A 15,466-nucleotide genomic window follows, 5' to 3' on the forward strand; every position below is an offset into this window, starting at 1 on the left:
TTGGTGCAAGTATAAAGTGATACATTTTGGAAAAAGATCTTGCAATTACTTTAAAAGTTAAGAATTGGGCAGCCCCAGTGGCTCAGCAGTTTAGCGCCACCTGCAGCCCAGGGTGTGATCCTGGAGACCCAGGATCGAGTCCCACATCAGGCTCCCTGCATGGAGCCTGCTTCTCCCTCTGCCTGTTTCTCTGCTTCTCTTTCTCCTCTCCGTGTGTTCTCATAAATAAATAAAATATTAAAAAAAAGTTAAGAATTACCTAGTCTTTGACCACTCCTAAATATTCACTCAAAGGAAATAAACATACATCTACAAAATAACTCCTATGGCCACCTACTTCATAACAGCTAAAGACTTGAAAGAGTTCAGGTGTTCATCCCCAGGAGAATGGATAAACTAAGGTATATTCATATAATATGAAACCCCACAGCAATAAAAAGAAACTGCTGATACACACAAGAACAGGGATAATTCTCAGAAACATTCTTCCTATGCAAGAAGTCTTACACGAGAAAGTAACATACCATATGATGGTTTCACTGACCTGAACTTCTAGAAGATTCATGTATTTTGTGGAGAAAAATCAGAATAGTGGTTGCCTCTGGAAGGTAGGAGGGACAGGGATTGGCTGGCAAGGGGCATTAACCAACTTTCTAGGGTTTTAAGAATGCTCTATAAATCGACAGAACTTTGGGTTACACAAACTTGTGCGTGGTGTATGCTTTTTTGTCAGACTCCGTGAATATGCACTTCAGAGTTGTGCATTTCATCGTCCGTGAATTTTACACCAAAATGTAAACAAACATTAAGCATTATTTAATGACATACATGCTGAAATATCTAGGGGAGAGGTGTACTTATGTCTGCAGTTTACCTGGAGACATCCGAGGAATTGAGGGACTTAACAGACCAGTCTGTGATAAAGCAAGTATAGTAAAATGTTAATGCAGGAAGTGATGGGGAAATAGGTGTTCATTGTAACAGGTGTTCATTCAACTTTGTTGTACGTGTGACATTTTTTTTTCCCCTAATAAAGGGGCCAGTTATTTGAGGGTTTTACAGGAAAGCTCTGCACCAGGCTTAGGACTGAGCAAACGGACACACCAGAAACTGTGGAAGTGAAACCCACCAGCCCTGCCATGTGACCTCGCAAAACACGTTTTCAGTCTTTTTCCTGTTTTCCTTTTTCCAGTCTTGTTTCAATTACCACATTGGCACAGCGGCAGTCGGTATTAAGCACTTTTTAAAAAAAGGTTTTATTTATTCATTCATGAGAGACGTAGAGAGAGGCAGAGACCCAGGCAGAGGGAGAAGCAGGCTCCCTGCAGGGAGCCCGACGCGGGACTCGAACCCGGGACTCCAACCCCGGACCCGGGCTCACGCCCTGAGCCGAAGGCAGACGCTCGACGGCTGAGCCACCCAGGCGTCCCTATTAAGCGCATTCTAATGCAAAGGAATACCCCCAAGTGGAGAGTCCTCGGTCCTGCCACGCGCCCCCCGCGCCCCCTCAGACCCACCGGCCCCGAAGGACCCAGGCTGGCCGCCGCTCGGGGAGCCTCGCCCCGGCTTCCCGGATGGCACCGGAAGTCATTTCTCGTGCGCTCTTCCTATTGGACGTCGGCTTTCGCGGGGGCGGGCACCACGGGCGGGCGGAGGCAGCCGCGGGCATGGCGGCGGCCTGCTTGCGGCTCGTGTGGCTCGCGCCGCTGCTCCTGGGGCTGGTGGACGGGGGCCGAGCAGAGCCCCCACGAGATGCGCTGCGGGAGGAGCTCGTTATCACCCCGCTGCCTTCCGGGGACGTAGCCGCCACATTCCAGTTCCGCACGCGCTGGGATTCGGACCTGCAGCGAGAAGAAGGTCGGAGGATGCGGCATCTCCTCGGTGGCTCCTGCTGGGAGGCGGGCTGGAGGCCAGCCGTGGGCGGTGGAGGCTGGTACCTGAGAGGGGCTCTGGCCCCGGGCTTGGAGCCCGACAAACTGGCTCTGCGGGGAAAGATGGGATAGTTATTGAGAACCCGTCCTCCAGGATCATCCCTCACCTGCTCCCCTTTTCCCAGTGTCTCATTATAGGCTATTTCCCAAGGCCCTGGGGCAGTTGATCTCCAAGTATTCTCTACGGGAGCTGCACTTGTCATTCACTCAAGGCTTCTGGAGGACTCGGTACTGGGGGCCACCCTTCCTGCAGGCCCCATCAGGTGCAGAGCTCTGGGTCTGGTTCCAAGACACCGTCACGGAGTGAGTGCCCGCCCTGGGGCCTGTTGCAGGTCACGGAGGGAATGTGGCAGTGGCCGGCGTTGTCATCCTGCCACTGCTCCTTGGGGGGTGGGGGGGGGGGTGCAGCAGTTCCAGCAGACAGCGACTCCATGGGGGCATCGGAAGTGAGAAATGACATTACCACCCGGTGGCATTCCTTACAGTGATGTTTTTCGCTTCCCCTAATACTTTCAGACCTGAGGTAGCACGTGCATGTATCTACAGACAGATAAATAATTTGAAGCTCATTTGGGTGTAAGACAGTAGAAGTCTGTGGCAAATTGGGTAATCTTTTAAAAGACATTTCACTCAGGGGCGCGCGGGTGGATCAGTGGTTGAGCATCTGCCTTCGGCTCAGGGCATGATCCCGGGGTCCTGGGATCGAGTCCCGCATCAGGCTCCCCCCCCTCCAGCCTGCTTCTCCCTCTGCCTGTGTCTCTGCCTCTCTCTCCGTCTCATGAATACGTAAATACAACCTTTTAAAAAATAAAAAGACATTCACTTATGTAATAATAATGATGATGATGATGATGATGATGATGATGATGGTACCATGAAAGCCAAACAAAACCTCTGTGAGCTACAATTGGCCCACAGGATCCCAGATCTCCCCATTAGAGGAATAGCTCTTGTTTGGGAGAGGGACAGGTTTAGGTACTACTGTTGTACCACAATTTCCTCTTAATCTCACTATGAGAAGTCAGTATCATAAGCATGATTTTAAAGAGGGAATGGGATAGGGAGTGGTGGAGACGGTAGCGGGCTAGAGAGCTTGAGAGGACAGCTGCCACTCACCCCTAGTGGATTGTTGCCATGTGGGAATAGAGGCTTAACTGTTGTCAGATACTCCCATTTTCAAGAGATGCCAGAAATCTGGATTTTAGTGTGGTAATTGGCAAATATGGATATCAGTAAGTAATTTCAAAATGTAAGAAATGCTATATGGGTCAGTGTTGTGCACACCAAATGAAATGTGATTATGGCTTGTGTAGGCTTGCTTTATTTATTTATTTATTTATTTATTTATTTATTTATTTATTTATTTATTTATTTTTTAAGATTTATTTATTCATGAGAGACACAGAAAGAGAGGCAGAGACACAGGCAGAGGGAGAAGCAGGCTCCCTGCAGGGAGCCGGATGCAGGACTCCATCCCGGATCCTGGGATCAGGCCTTGAGCTGAAGGCAGACGTTCAACTGCTAAGCCACCCAGGTGTCCCTGGGTAGAGCTTTCAGGCTTAATGATTAGAGCAATTGAAAAGCTCTGAATAGCAGATTATCGAAAAATCCCAGGACAACACTAAGATATCAAATGAGGCACAAGCCCTGACTTCCAGATTTGCCTTTCTTTCTTGCCTGAACTTTGGCTCTTTTGCTTTTTTACCCCTGTCTGCCTTGTTGTCACTGTCTCCCCCAGCTCATAATTGCCTGTGATGTGGAGCTGGTGTTTAGAATTTTGGTTTTATGCTTTTTCTTATTGATATGGAGAGCAAATCTATTGTGACATTTCTCTTTCTAATTTAATTCGATGTTTTTGTAGGGTCCTAGAATGGTTGTTTTCCCTTGTTCAGTAAGCCTTTATGGATGTAGGACTTCCTACTCTGAGGGTGGAACCAGGACTTACTTGCATGCCCAGGGTGTTCGCAGGGAAGTACGTGGGTTTGCCTAGCTGGGCACACCTCATGGTGGATCAGCGGGCTAATCTCAGCCTCTGAAAATGTGGGGCACTTTACATGGTGTTGTGGGATATACCTAGGAGACCCAGACTTGTTCCATCTCCCCGGGTTGGTCACAGCCTAGCTGAGAAAAGATGCTTAGAACAAGATGCTGCCACTACCTAGCCATGTCCCTGGAGGGACCTCGTGAGAGGCTCAGGTAGTCAGAACCATGGCAGCACAGGAGGGAACTGTGGTTGTAGAGGGAAGGAAAGACTTTCTGGAAGAGGTAACCTCTTTGAGGGTGGGCAGAGAGGGGTGAGTAGGGCATTCCCAGGCGAGAGGAAGAGTCACCTGAGTAGTAGAGACCTGTGGGGATGCTGGGATGTCCAGAAGAGAGTGAGAAAGAAAGGGTGGGTAGGGCAAGACTCAGGAGGCAGCTGAGCAGGGCAGTGGTACCATGGCAGCTCTATTAGCTGGTCAGTTTTTTGGTTCAGTAGCCAAGTGCAGGCTTGGAGGGAGGGAGCCCCATGATAGTAAGTGGGTTTCTGTCTCCATCCAGTGTGGATAAATCTTGGAAGGAGCTCAGTAATGTCCTCTCGGGGATCTTCTGTGCCTCCTTGAACTTCATCGACTCTACCAACACGGTCACTCCTACTGCCTCCTTCAAACCCCTGGGGCTGGCCAATGGTGAGATAGCCCTGTGGCCCTCTCCTTCTTCTTCTTGCCCCAACGTTTGCCTCCTTTTTCTTCAGCTTCCTCCTTCAACTGGGCTGGATCCTAAATCCCCTGGGTATGCAGGCCCCAGAGGAAGGCTTCCTGAGACTGTGCTGTCTCTGCGTTGCCTTCTTCCAGGGAGAGGAGGGGTCCCACCCCAAGCTGGGACTGTTAGGGTGGTGGTACTGGAGAGTTGCATGGCCAGCAGGAGGAGGGGGTTACCCCATCTCTGGAGTGTGGGTCCTGAAGAGTTGGGCCACAGGGCCCACCCCAGACAGACTTGTGTCTTGCCCAGGCACTGATCATTATTTCCTACGCTACGCGGTGCTGCCACGAGAGGTGGTCTGCACTGAGAACCTCACCCCGTGGAAGAAGCTCTTGCCCTGTAGTTCCAAGGTGAGGCCAGAGTGCTCTGGATGTGTGGGAGCTCTGGACAGTGGGGTTGGTGCGTGCTCCTTCACCACCTGACCACCAGGGTGTGTTTACCGTTCACCTCTGCCCCCCTGTGCAGGTGTCCCACAGTGTAGGGCACCAACCTTTCACTTCTTCCTGCTTCCTCCAGGCAGGCCTGTCTGTGCTGCTGAAGGCTGATCGCTTATTCCACACAAGCTACCACTCCCAGGCAGTGCATATTCGTCCTGTTTGCAGAGTAAGTCATGGGGAACAGGGGTGGGCGCTATCCGGGGGCTCCAAGGGAACATGCAGATAAAGCACGTAGCCTAGTGTGTCTTGCGGGCTGAGCTAGCAGCAAGTCTTAGCTGTGCTGATGATCATTTGGGGCATTGGCCACACACCAAGGAAACTGAGTGGTTGCCTGGCAAGCGTTCAGTAAATCTTTGTCATGGAGCATAGCGGTTAAGAACAATAGCTGTGCATGCAACTACCAGGTAAGTCACTCAGCCAGCTTGACCTTGAGCAAATCATTTCATTTCCCTGAGCTTGATTTCCTCGTCTGTCACATGAGAGTAATAGTAGTTATCAGTTCCTATGGGTGTTGGTGGTGGTTTATCTGACTGGTACGTGTAATGCCACTGGCATAGGGTCAAGTGCTCAGTAGTGAATGGTAGTAAATTGATGGGTGGGAAGATACATGATAGACAAGGGATGGGGTCCGGGCAGGAGTCCCTGAGGCTCTGGGGGCTCGGGGTAGGGAGTGATGTGTGCTGACTGCTGCTGTCTGGCCCTCGTGGTAGAATGCACGCTGTACCAGCATCTCCTGGGAGCTGAGGCAGACCCTGTCTGTCGTATATGACGCCTTTGTCACAGGACAGGGGAAGAAAGGTAGGCTGCCTTGGCAACCCACTGGCTACTTACCGTCACTGGTCCCGCCCTGTCTATGCAGACCAGGCCTAGTCCTCACCCCCACTCAACCCTCCTCTCTGTTCCTCAGACTGGTCCCTCTTCCGGATGTTCTCTCGAACCCTTACAGAGCCCTGTCCCCTGGCTTCGGAGAGCCGAGTCTATGTGGACGTCACCAGCTATAACCAGGTACCAAGGTCTCAGTCACAATCGCCCTCCCTCCACCCAAAACCAGCCTGCGCCTCTGCTCACTTCTGAGCCCTGCCCTTGTGCCACCAGGACAATGAGACATTGGAGGTTCACCCAACCCCAACCACCACATACCAGGACGTCACCCTTGGTACCCAGAAGACCTACGCTGTTTATGACTTGCTTGACACAGCTGTGATCAACAACTCCCGTAACCTCAACCTCCAGTTCAAGTGGAAGAGCCCTCCAGAGAATGGTAGGTGCGGATGGGCTGCCAGGGCACTGGGCTAAAGAGCTTTCAGTGTTACCGAGGAAAAGTGCAGACAGTCACTGGTTTGGGTTGGGAGGTGCACAGAGCTCGGTGCATGTAAGTACTTAGTAAGTGATAGTAATTCCATCATGCCCTGGGCTGGAAAGACAGGGATGATTCCGGGATGCAAGCTTCTGAGTTCTGATGGCAAAGCTCTTCCCTGTCTCCTCCCTCGCTGTGGGACCCTGAAATGGCCGGGGATGTGGGGGGTGAGCACTGACCCTTTCCTTTATTAGCTCTTAACCATGAACTTGTCTTTGCAGAGGCCCCTCCAGTACCCTTCCTGCATGCCCAGCGATATGTGAGTGGCTACGGGCTACAGAATGGGGAGCTGAACACGCTGCTATACAATACTCACCCATACCGCGCCTTCCCTGTGCTGGTGCTGGACACAGTGCCCTGGTACCTGCGGCTCTATGTGCACACCCTCACCATCACCTCCAAGGGCAAGGAGAACAAGCCAAGTGAGAGCTGACCCCAGGTCCCTGGCACCTCCCCGATCCCATCCTGCTCTCCCTTGACGTCCCCCAGACCTTTACTTCTCAGAGTGATTCCTCAAGTACCTCAGAAACACCATCCAGGCACAGAGACTTTGAAATGTGGAAAGGGTAGCCTCACCATGCCAGATCTGGAAGTAATTTTTTAGGCAAAAGTAATGAAACCATATAGAACTGGTGATTCTTAATAAGACTTCACAAGGGCAGCAGTTTCCTGATCTTTTTTACTTCCTTGTTCCATTTTCCCCGGGGCCCTGGGCATGTCCTTTTGTGTGGATTTGTAGGCCTGTAGTGGAGAATGGGTTAGCAGCAAGAAAACGGTATCAGAAAGAAAATAGAGAAAACTGGAGTAGATGTTTTTTGCCTCCTTGGGCAGGGTAAAGAGACATTGTTTTAAAACTTTATTTTTTTTTCTATTTCTTTTCTGAAGAGGAGCTAATATTTACTGCGTGCTTTCTGTTGGGTGGCAGACCTAGCACCAAAGCTCTTGTTGTTTGGAGTGGAGGGAGACTTAACACAGAAGAGTTCTCAGGAGGAGGTTCTTGCACGTCCCAAACACCCAGACTTACTGTCTGTGACCACCCCTGTCATCGCCTGCATTTTCAGACCTGGGGCTGTTTTACTACTATTTGTATCCCCTCCAGAATCTCTTCAAACATGTTACCCCTGTATTTTGTAGGCTTTTCTGTTTTGTTTTTTAACCTTTTGCCCTGGAAAGTGTCAAGCACACACCCATGGGGAAGAGCATGACACACTCCCACGCCCCCAGCCTGCAGTGCCAGCAGCTCTGGCTCCTGGCTCGTGTTTCATGTCTGCCCTTGTTTCGTTTTTCGGTTTTGTTATTTTTCTGCTAGAGTATCTTAAAACTGATCCTAGATACCAGATCTGCCTTTAAATGCTTCAGTCTATGTTTCTAATACCACCTGTCCTTCTCATGCCCGTTGTCTCTAGTGGTGTTAAAAATAACACTTTAGTAGTTGGTTTATTTGAGTTAGAATCTAAACAGGGTCCTCACATAGCGTTTGCTTGATAAGCTCTCAAGTTTCTCTCTCTTCATTTTCTTAGAGCAATTTTAGGTTTAGAGAAAAACTGAGCAGAAAGCAGAGTTCCCATGTACTCTCAGAGTTCCCTCTCCTGCCACTCAGTTTCCTTACTATTAACATCTTGTATTGAGGTGTTTGCTCTTAAGTGTGGCTTAATCTATAACAGTTCTCACTCTTTTTTTTTTTTTTTTTTTTTATCTGTTGTGTGAAAGGTTCTGTATTCTGAATCTGTCCTTGGGCCTGTGTTTAACACGACCCCTCCCTCCTCTGCACTTCTTGTGTGTTGGCGTTTAGATATAGAAACTCGTTTAGATTCAGGTTCCACATTTTGGCCAGGAAACTTCCAGGTGATTCTGTGACCTTGTTGCATCACATGAGGTGCCTGCTGTCAGGCGCCCCAGTTTGAGTGATGTGAGGATTAATTAGGTTGGACATGCCCTGGGACAGTCATCCTGGACACATCATCTCCCTTTTCCAAGACCCTGCTCCCCTCCCTGAGCCTGTCTGGCTTCTGTGATCCAGAGTTGAAAGTCTCAAGAGGCAGGGACAAGAGTACAGATCGTTGGACCCCAGCAAGGCGGTGTGGGTGACACTTACCTTTCCCCAGGTTACGTCCACTACCAGCCCGCACAGGACCGGTTGCAGCCACACCTCCTGGAGATGCTGATTCAGCTGCCGGCCAACTCAGCCACTAAGGTCTCCATTCAGTTTGAGCGGGCGCTGCTCAAGTGGACTGAGTACACCCCGGACCCCAACCATGGCTTCTATGTGAGGTGAGCTCCCCTCACACACTGCCCCCAGCCTCCTGACCCACCCACTGGGCTGCTGGCCCTGGAGGTGAGGGTAGGGAGGAGCCACACACTCGGAATGCATGTCTGCTTCTCCACAGCCCGTCTGTCCTCAGTGCCCTCGTGCCCAGCATGGTGGCAGCCAAGCCCGTGGACTGGGAGGAGAGTCCCCTCTTCAAGTCCCTGTAAGTGTGGCCTTAGCCGGTCTGCTTCGGGATGGGCATCTACACAGGTGACCAGATTCCTGCAAGCCAGGTTAGGGATGGATGTCGCCTCTTCTAAAACAATGTACAGAGTTAACTCAATCCCGGTAGAAATCCTAGTGGTCTGGAATATTTATTCTGACCCTATGAAATGATTGTGAAGTGCTTCTAGAAGAAGAAATAGGTGAGAACTATACTTAGAACCTGCCTTTACTCATTATTTCTCTTAATGAATATTTAATTGAGTCACATCAAATCGAATCAAATGCCAGTTCCCTCAGAGAGCACCAGATGTATAACAGGACACAAAGCAGTCTCACCCCTGCCCTGCTCATGTTAAGAGGCTGGAGGGGAGATTCTGGTCCTAGAGTAATGGGATTGGGTGCTGGGGAGTAATCGAGTGGGTTATCCAGGAAGGCTTCTCTGAGGAGACAGCCTTGAGGCTGAGACCAGAGGCTAAGGAAGAAGCAGCCTAGCAAAGGCAGGGCCCTGTTCCCCACCCTCAGCACAAGGCAGTTCTCCTTTGATCAAGTTTATTTGTCATCTTCTGTGTTTTTGTGTCAACCTGAGATGTCTTCTGTCAAAAAGATGTCTTTTGAGGCTGAGAAGGCTTTGCAGACCTTTAGCTCTGTGTATCCAGCTCTGCCAGGAGTGGGGACAAGGTGAGATGGGGAGGAGCATCCGGTCCTGCCTCATTCACCTGTCCTTCCTGACCCCAGGTACCCGGTCTCCGATAGCTCTAGCTACTTCGTGCGCCTCTACACTGAGCCACTGCTGGTGAACCTGCCCACACCGGACTTCAGCATGCCCTACAACGTCATCTGCCTCACGTGCACAGTGGTGGCTGTGTGCTATGGTTCCTTCTACAATCTCCTTACACGAACCTTCCACATCGAGGAGCCCAGCACGGGCGGCCTGGCCAAATGGCTGGCCAACCTTATCCGGCGTGCCCGTGGTGTCCCCCCGCTGTGAGGTTTGCCCCCTTGACAGCAGGGCTGCTGTTTCTCTCTGGGAGAGGGCTTGTGGTGATCCCAAGGGCTCTTTCTGCCACTTTCTCCAGAATTGGCTTTTGAACCAAACTGCTCCAGGACGAGTCCAGGGCCTAGAGTGCGCTGTCCAATTCAGTAGCCACAAGCCAAATGCGACATTTGAATTTAAATTAAGTTAAATTAAAAATTCATTTCCTCTGCTGTCCTAGCCACATTTCAAGTGCTCAGTAACCAAAAAGTGGTTAGTGGCTACTGTACTGGACATTGCGGGCAAACTTTTTCATCATTGCAGAAAGTTCTAGGACAGCACTGACCCAGCCATGCTGAAGAACTTGTATCACTTGTGCAGTAGTTGGAACTTACTGGCAGTGGAATAAAAGGTGGCTTCCTTGGTTCTTTGCCTCCTGTCCTTGAGGCCCAGGAAGAGGGGGCTAAGGATTGTTTCCTGGGTACCTACATAAGACTTCCTACACTGGGATCCCTGGGTGGCGCAGCGGTTTGGTGCCTGCCTTTGGCCCAGGGCGCGATCCTGGAGACCTGGGATCGAATCCCATGTCGGGCTCCTGGTGCATGGAGCCTGCTTCTCCCTCTGCCTGTGTCTCTGCCTCTCTCTCTCTCTCTGTGTGACTATCATAAATAAAAATTAAAAAAAAAAAATTAAAAAAAAAGACTTCCTACACTGCCCCCCAAAATACCCACAAACAAAGCTCCTCTGCCTCCTGCTAAAACTTCCTTCTCTCTTGCTTTCCTCATCTGTGATTCCCAGAATTCCCTGGGTTTGTCTGGGAGGGTTTTTTTTTTTTTTTTTTAAGATTTTATTCATTTATACATGAGAGAGAGAGAGAGAGACAGAGAGAGGCAGGGACACAGGCAGAGGGAGAAGCAGGCTCCAGAAGGAGGCTCCACGTCAAGGAGCTTGACGTGGGACTCGATCCTGGGACTCCAGAATCACACCCTGGGCTGAAGGCAGGTGCCAAACCGCTGAGCCACCCAGGGATGCCCTAGGAGGGTTTATATAAGTGTATCCATGACCATGAACCATTCTCTGCCTTTCAGGCCCCGAGAACCCGGGGGTAGAGCTGGAGAGGCAGAAGAGCTCTGTGTGTTGATTTTCTAACTGTGTGGTACATTGGAACCACCTGAGATGCTTGTGAAAATAATACGAATTCCTGGGGTCCAGACCCTATGAATTCAATCCATCTGAGTTTAGCCCGCCTTGAGATTTCTATCAGGTTCTTCATGAGTTTGTGTTCTGTGTGGTCCTTAGACCTCCCACAGGCTTTGAGGCCAGGTCCAGTGGATCAAGGCCTGCCCCTGCCCACCTTCCCTTCTGGTAATATAATCCTGGATTCCTGTTCCAGGTCCTTAGGCAGATGCCCCACCCTCACCATCTTATGTCTCTGCCCTGGCACACTGGGATTAACTGTATATGTATTTGCAGTCTGTTTGTCCCTTCCCTAGCTCTCCCATCCTAATGGTTTGGCTTAGAATGCCCTCTTCCCCCAGCCACACGCTCTCCTCTACTCCCTGGTTCACTTACTTACTTACTTACTTACTTACTTACTTATTTATTTATTTATTTAAAGATTTATTTATTTATTTGAGAGAGAGAGAAAGTGAGAGCAGGGAAGAGGGAGAGAGAAACCCAAACAGACTCTGGGCTGAGTGCAGAGCCCAATATGGGCCTTGATCTCACAACCCTGAGATCACTACTCAAGCCAAAACCAAGAGTTGGCCACCCAACCGACAGCCACCCAGTGCCCCTGCCTGGCTCACTTTTAAAAACAGTTGTGGGACGCCTGGGTGGCTCAGCCACTTAGGTGTCTGCCTTCAGCTCTGGTTGTGATCCCAGGGTCCTGGGATCGAGCCCTATATCAGGCTCCCTGGTCAGTGGGGAGACTGCTTCTCCCTCTCCCTCTATCTGCCACTCTCCATGCTTGTGCTCTCTCCTCTGTGAAATAAATAATTAAAATCTTTAAAACACACACACACACACACACACACACGCACACACACAGTTGCTTCCTCCAGGAAGTCTTCCCTGATATACCAGGCTGCTGTAGGTGACCCTTCCCTCTGTTTGTAGAGCTCCCTGGATTTACCTTTACAGGTTCCTTTCACCCTAGCTGTACTTGTTCTTTAACTTTCAACAAACTAAGCTCCCTGGAGGCACAGGGGCCATCTTCCATCTGGACCTGATCCAGTTCAGGACATGAAAGTGCTCAGTCAGTATGAATGGGTATAGGCTATTCTGGCCTGGGATCTGGGGCTCATCGGTAGGGATGGGAAGGGCGAGGGGAACCTAGAAGCCCCACAAGTATGAGTGCAGCCTTAAGCACGATAGTACTGGTGATGTCTGTAAAGCCAACATGGATGGGCTTGTGTGGGTCGCCTCTGAGGGTTTTCCAAGAGCTCCCAGAATGTACAAGTGATGTGTGTGTAGGAAGGAGGTGATGGGCTAATCTAGACCAAGGCAAAAGCAACTTGGCCAGGCTGCTTTCACTTTGAGTTTTTCTTCAAGCAATAAATAAGCAGGGTGTAAATGAGATGAGAATGCGGGTAGGCGGATATCCGAAGCTAGTGGTCCTGGCAGCTGCATGGAATGGGATCCCTGCCATGTCAGAAGAGCATGGGGTTGTGGCCTAGCTGTGCTTTATACCCCCAGCCAGGTGAGCACCAGGAACAGCCTCTGCTACTGTGTCATATGTAACCTGTGCACAGACACCAGCATGTCTCTTGTGCTCCTCCCTGAATTCCAGATTCATTTACCCAACTGCCTACCTGCAATCTGCACTTGGGTGTCTAAAGGCATCTCAGATTTAATATCTCCAAAACCAAGCTTCCGATACACTCCTCCACTACCCCCAACATGTGCATCTGTGGTCGGCTCATCTTCCTGGATGCCCAGGCCAAAAGACTTGGAGCCATCCTCGATGCTTCCCTCATGTATCATGCGTGCCCTATAAACAACTCTGCTCTACCTCCAAAGTAAATCCAAAAGCCAGCTCCTTTTTCACCACCCCCACCATTGTGCTATCTATAGATGAGGTCTTCCTGGCCATACCTATTTAAATTACTGCCCCAGCTATGAGCTCCCTACTTTGCTGTCGTGTTTTCCTCTGTGGCTTTCATCACCATCAATGTGCAACGTGCCTTACTTATCTTGTTTATTAATTATTAAGCTCCATAAGGACAAGGATTTTTGTCTTTTGTAGCTGGAGTGTCTGAAACAGAGCCTGGCATGGTTTGCATTCCAGTAATTGCTGAATGAATGAATGAATGAATGTACAAATATCATGCAGTAATTTTACTGCTAAGCAAGCCAGGTCACCCAAACATCTGGGTTATGAACCTTGAAATTCTTGCCGAGCCAGCACCAGGACAGTCTTCCCTTGTCTCTGCATTCAGGGCCTGGGCATTTCTAGTTCTGCTCATTTGGGGTTTTTCAACTCTAAGCCTGGCCATGGCCTTTTCCAGGAGGGTTGCTGTGAGGCAGTGGTGTGTTGGGGGGAGGACCAGTGGTGCTGAAGGCCAGGTCAGTCAGGCCCCCAGGGCATTGTGAGGCATGTTTTCCCCTCACAGGGCTGGGGCTGTCTGGTGGAGCTGCACTAGGGATGGCATTGTGGGAAGAGGGGAACTTCTGCCCTCTGAGGCCTCCTCTGGGAACAGCTCAGTGAGAGAGTGAGTAGATGAAGGCGATTTGCAGAAGCAGAGTTGCCCCAGAAGAACTAGTCTCCTTTTGGATCTTCCTTCAACACCAGGGACAGTTCCTTGTGACCAACTATTACTGTCCTTCACCATTAGTCACTGCACGCCTATTAGGATATTTTTGGGACACGGCAGGGTCCATCCTCTCTGAAGGCTGGGAGACAGAGCTGGCTTGGAGGTCTGGCAGGCTTGGCAACAGCTGCCCTGGGAAGCTTTATGGCCTGCCTTGTATTTTCCAGCTTCCCTGCCTCAGCTCCTGCTCTTCCCTTTTATGCCCCCCTGACTCTGTCCCTGACCCAGAGCTCCTTCCATGAAGCCTGTTCTGACCACTCCCACTTCCTGTATGCTCATTCATTCATTTACTTACCCAACCTCTGACTGTCCTTCAGGCACTTCTATTATCCACCTGTCTACTCATTCAGCAAGTATGTGTCAGGTATCTGTCCAGTGCCCAGTACTGTTCTAGGCACTGGTGAACAAGAAAAGAAATCCCTGCTTTGTGGTGCTTACGGTTCAGCCAAGGAGACAGACAAAAAAAACTTGGCTATATTAATAAATATATAGTGTAATCCCAGACAGTGCTATGTCCTTGAAGAAAATGAAACCAGCAGGAACATGAAAGGGATGGTCTAGACCTCTAAGAAGGTGATGAATCATCAGGGACCCAAACAAAGGAAAAAATCACATGAAATCTGATGAAAGAACAAGTGTAAACATCCTGTAGCAGGAGCTTGCTTAGTGTGTTTGCAAAACAAGAAAGTCCTAATAGCTAGAGCTGGGGATGGGAGGTTGCAGGAGGGAGTTTGGACAGATTCATAGGGGCCAGGAGGAAGAGGGTCCTGTAGGCAGCGACTCCCAGCTTTATTCTACATGTGATGGGAAGCTGAGGAGTCGGGATTGGATTTGCATTGATTTATTTGCTTATGTACTTTTTTGGACTTCTGATGCACAGAATTAGGTTAAATTCTTGCTTCATAATAGTCTCATGATTGGTCCATGTGTAGCCCTTTTTGTGTATTACTTACATACATATGCATATATTTCAGTGCAGTAAGGACCTGTAAACCTACCATCCAGTAGAAAAAACTAGCACATTTTAGCAAAGGATTTGATGTTTAAAAGATCACTTTGGCTGCTGTGTAGAGAACAGACTGTAGGAGTTAATGGACACTGGGAGGCCAGCTAGGGGGTGATAGAGTATCAGGAAGAACAGACCGGGGTCATCGCAGCAGAGGTGGTGAAGTTGATTGACTTTGGGATAAATTCTGCAAGTAGAGCCCCAGGACTGACTATTGGATTGGGTTTATTGGGGTAGATTCCACTCACCCATACATTCAAGGATTAAGTTGCAAGTTATTGATCCATTTAGTGCTTGCTGGTAATTGCTTTGTATATGTTAAGTCCTTTACAAAAGATAGATTCCACACGGTCCCTGTCCTGCTCACAGCCTAGAGGCAAAGATAAATAAACACACTCAAAACACTTTGGAATAAGTGCTGTGATCCAGGAAACCCAGGGAAGGGTTCATTCATTTTTTTGGGAGAGAAAAGGATGGTTAATTATAACTTACTCAGTTACTGTTCCATCTCATGACTTGATCTGAACAACTGATTAAATTCTTTAGTTGTATTTATATTTTTACTTTAAATTATTTTTAATGATCATATTTTTAAGTGTATAAGTTTCAGAGCATAGACACTATTTCAAATACTAATTAAAGGCTATCCTCAATTAATCTTCCAGAGTTCAATCTCTCAGATAGTTAGGTACATGAAAGAGAATGGAGAAATTAAGGGGAAAACATGCCCTTTCATTT

General features: G+C 49.3%; 1 protein-coding gene across 1 annotated transcript; it reads left to right on the plus strand.

The window, feature by feature from the left end:
• The first annotated feature begins 1,630 nt into the window (after positions 1–1,630).
• PIGT (phosphatidylinositol glycan anchor biosynthesis class T) lies at positions 1,631–10,336 on the plus strand. Its single transcript, XM_025470216.3, has 12 exons — positions 1,631–1,857; positions 2,057–2,234; positions 4,470–4,597; positions 4,920–5,020; positions 5,187–5,273; positions 5,818–5,905; positions 6,015–6,112; positions 6,203–6,368; positions 6,686–6,886; positions 8,570–8,735; positions 8,852–8,935; positions 9,673–10,336. The coding sequence occupies exons 1-12, from the start codon at positions 1,668–1,670 to the stop codon at positions 9,923–9,925; spliced, it is 1,740 nt and encodes a 579-aa protein (XP_025326001.1). The 5' UTR covers positions 1,631–1,667; the 3' UTR covers positions 9,926–10,336.
• The last annotated feature ends 5,130 nt before the right edge of the window (positions 10,337–15,466 follow it).

Source organism: Canis lupus, chromosome 24 (genome assembly GCF_003254725.2).
Source record: "Canis lupus dingo isolate Sandy chromosome 24, ASM325472v2, whole genome shotgun sequence".
In the NCBI taxonomy this organism is placed as follows: Eukaryota; Metazoa; Chordata; class Mammalia; order Carnivora; family Canidae; genus Canis; species Canis lupus.

Coding starts and splice junctions, on each gene's coding strand:
- PIGT (XM_025470216.3), top strand. CDS start 1,668: ATGGCGGCGGCCTGCTTGCGGCTCGTGTGGCTCGCGCCGCTGCTCCTG. Junction 5,021..5,186: donor TCTTGCCCTGTAGTTCCAAG/GTGAGGCCAGAG, acceptor TGCTTCCTCCAG/GCAGGCCTGTCTGTGCTGCT. Junction 8,736..8,851: donor AACCATGGCTTCTATGTGAG/GTGAGCTCCCCT, acceptor GCTTCTCCACAG/CCCGTCTGTCCTCAGTGCCC.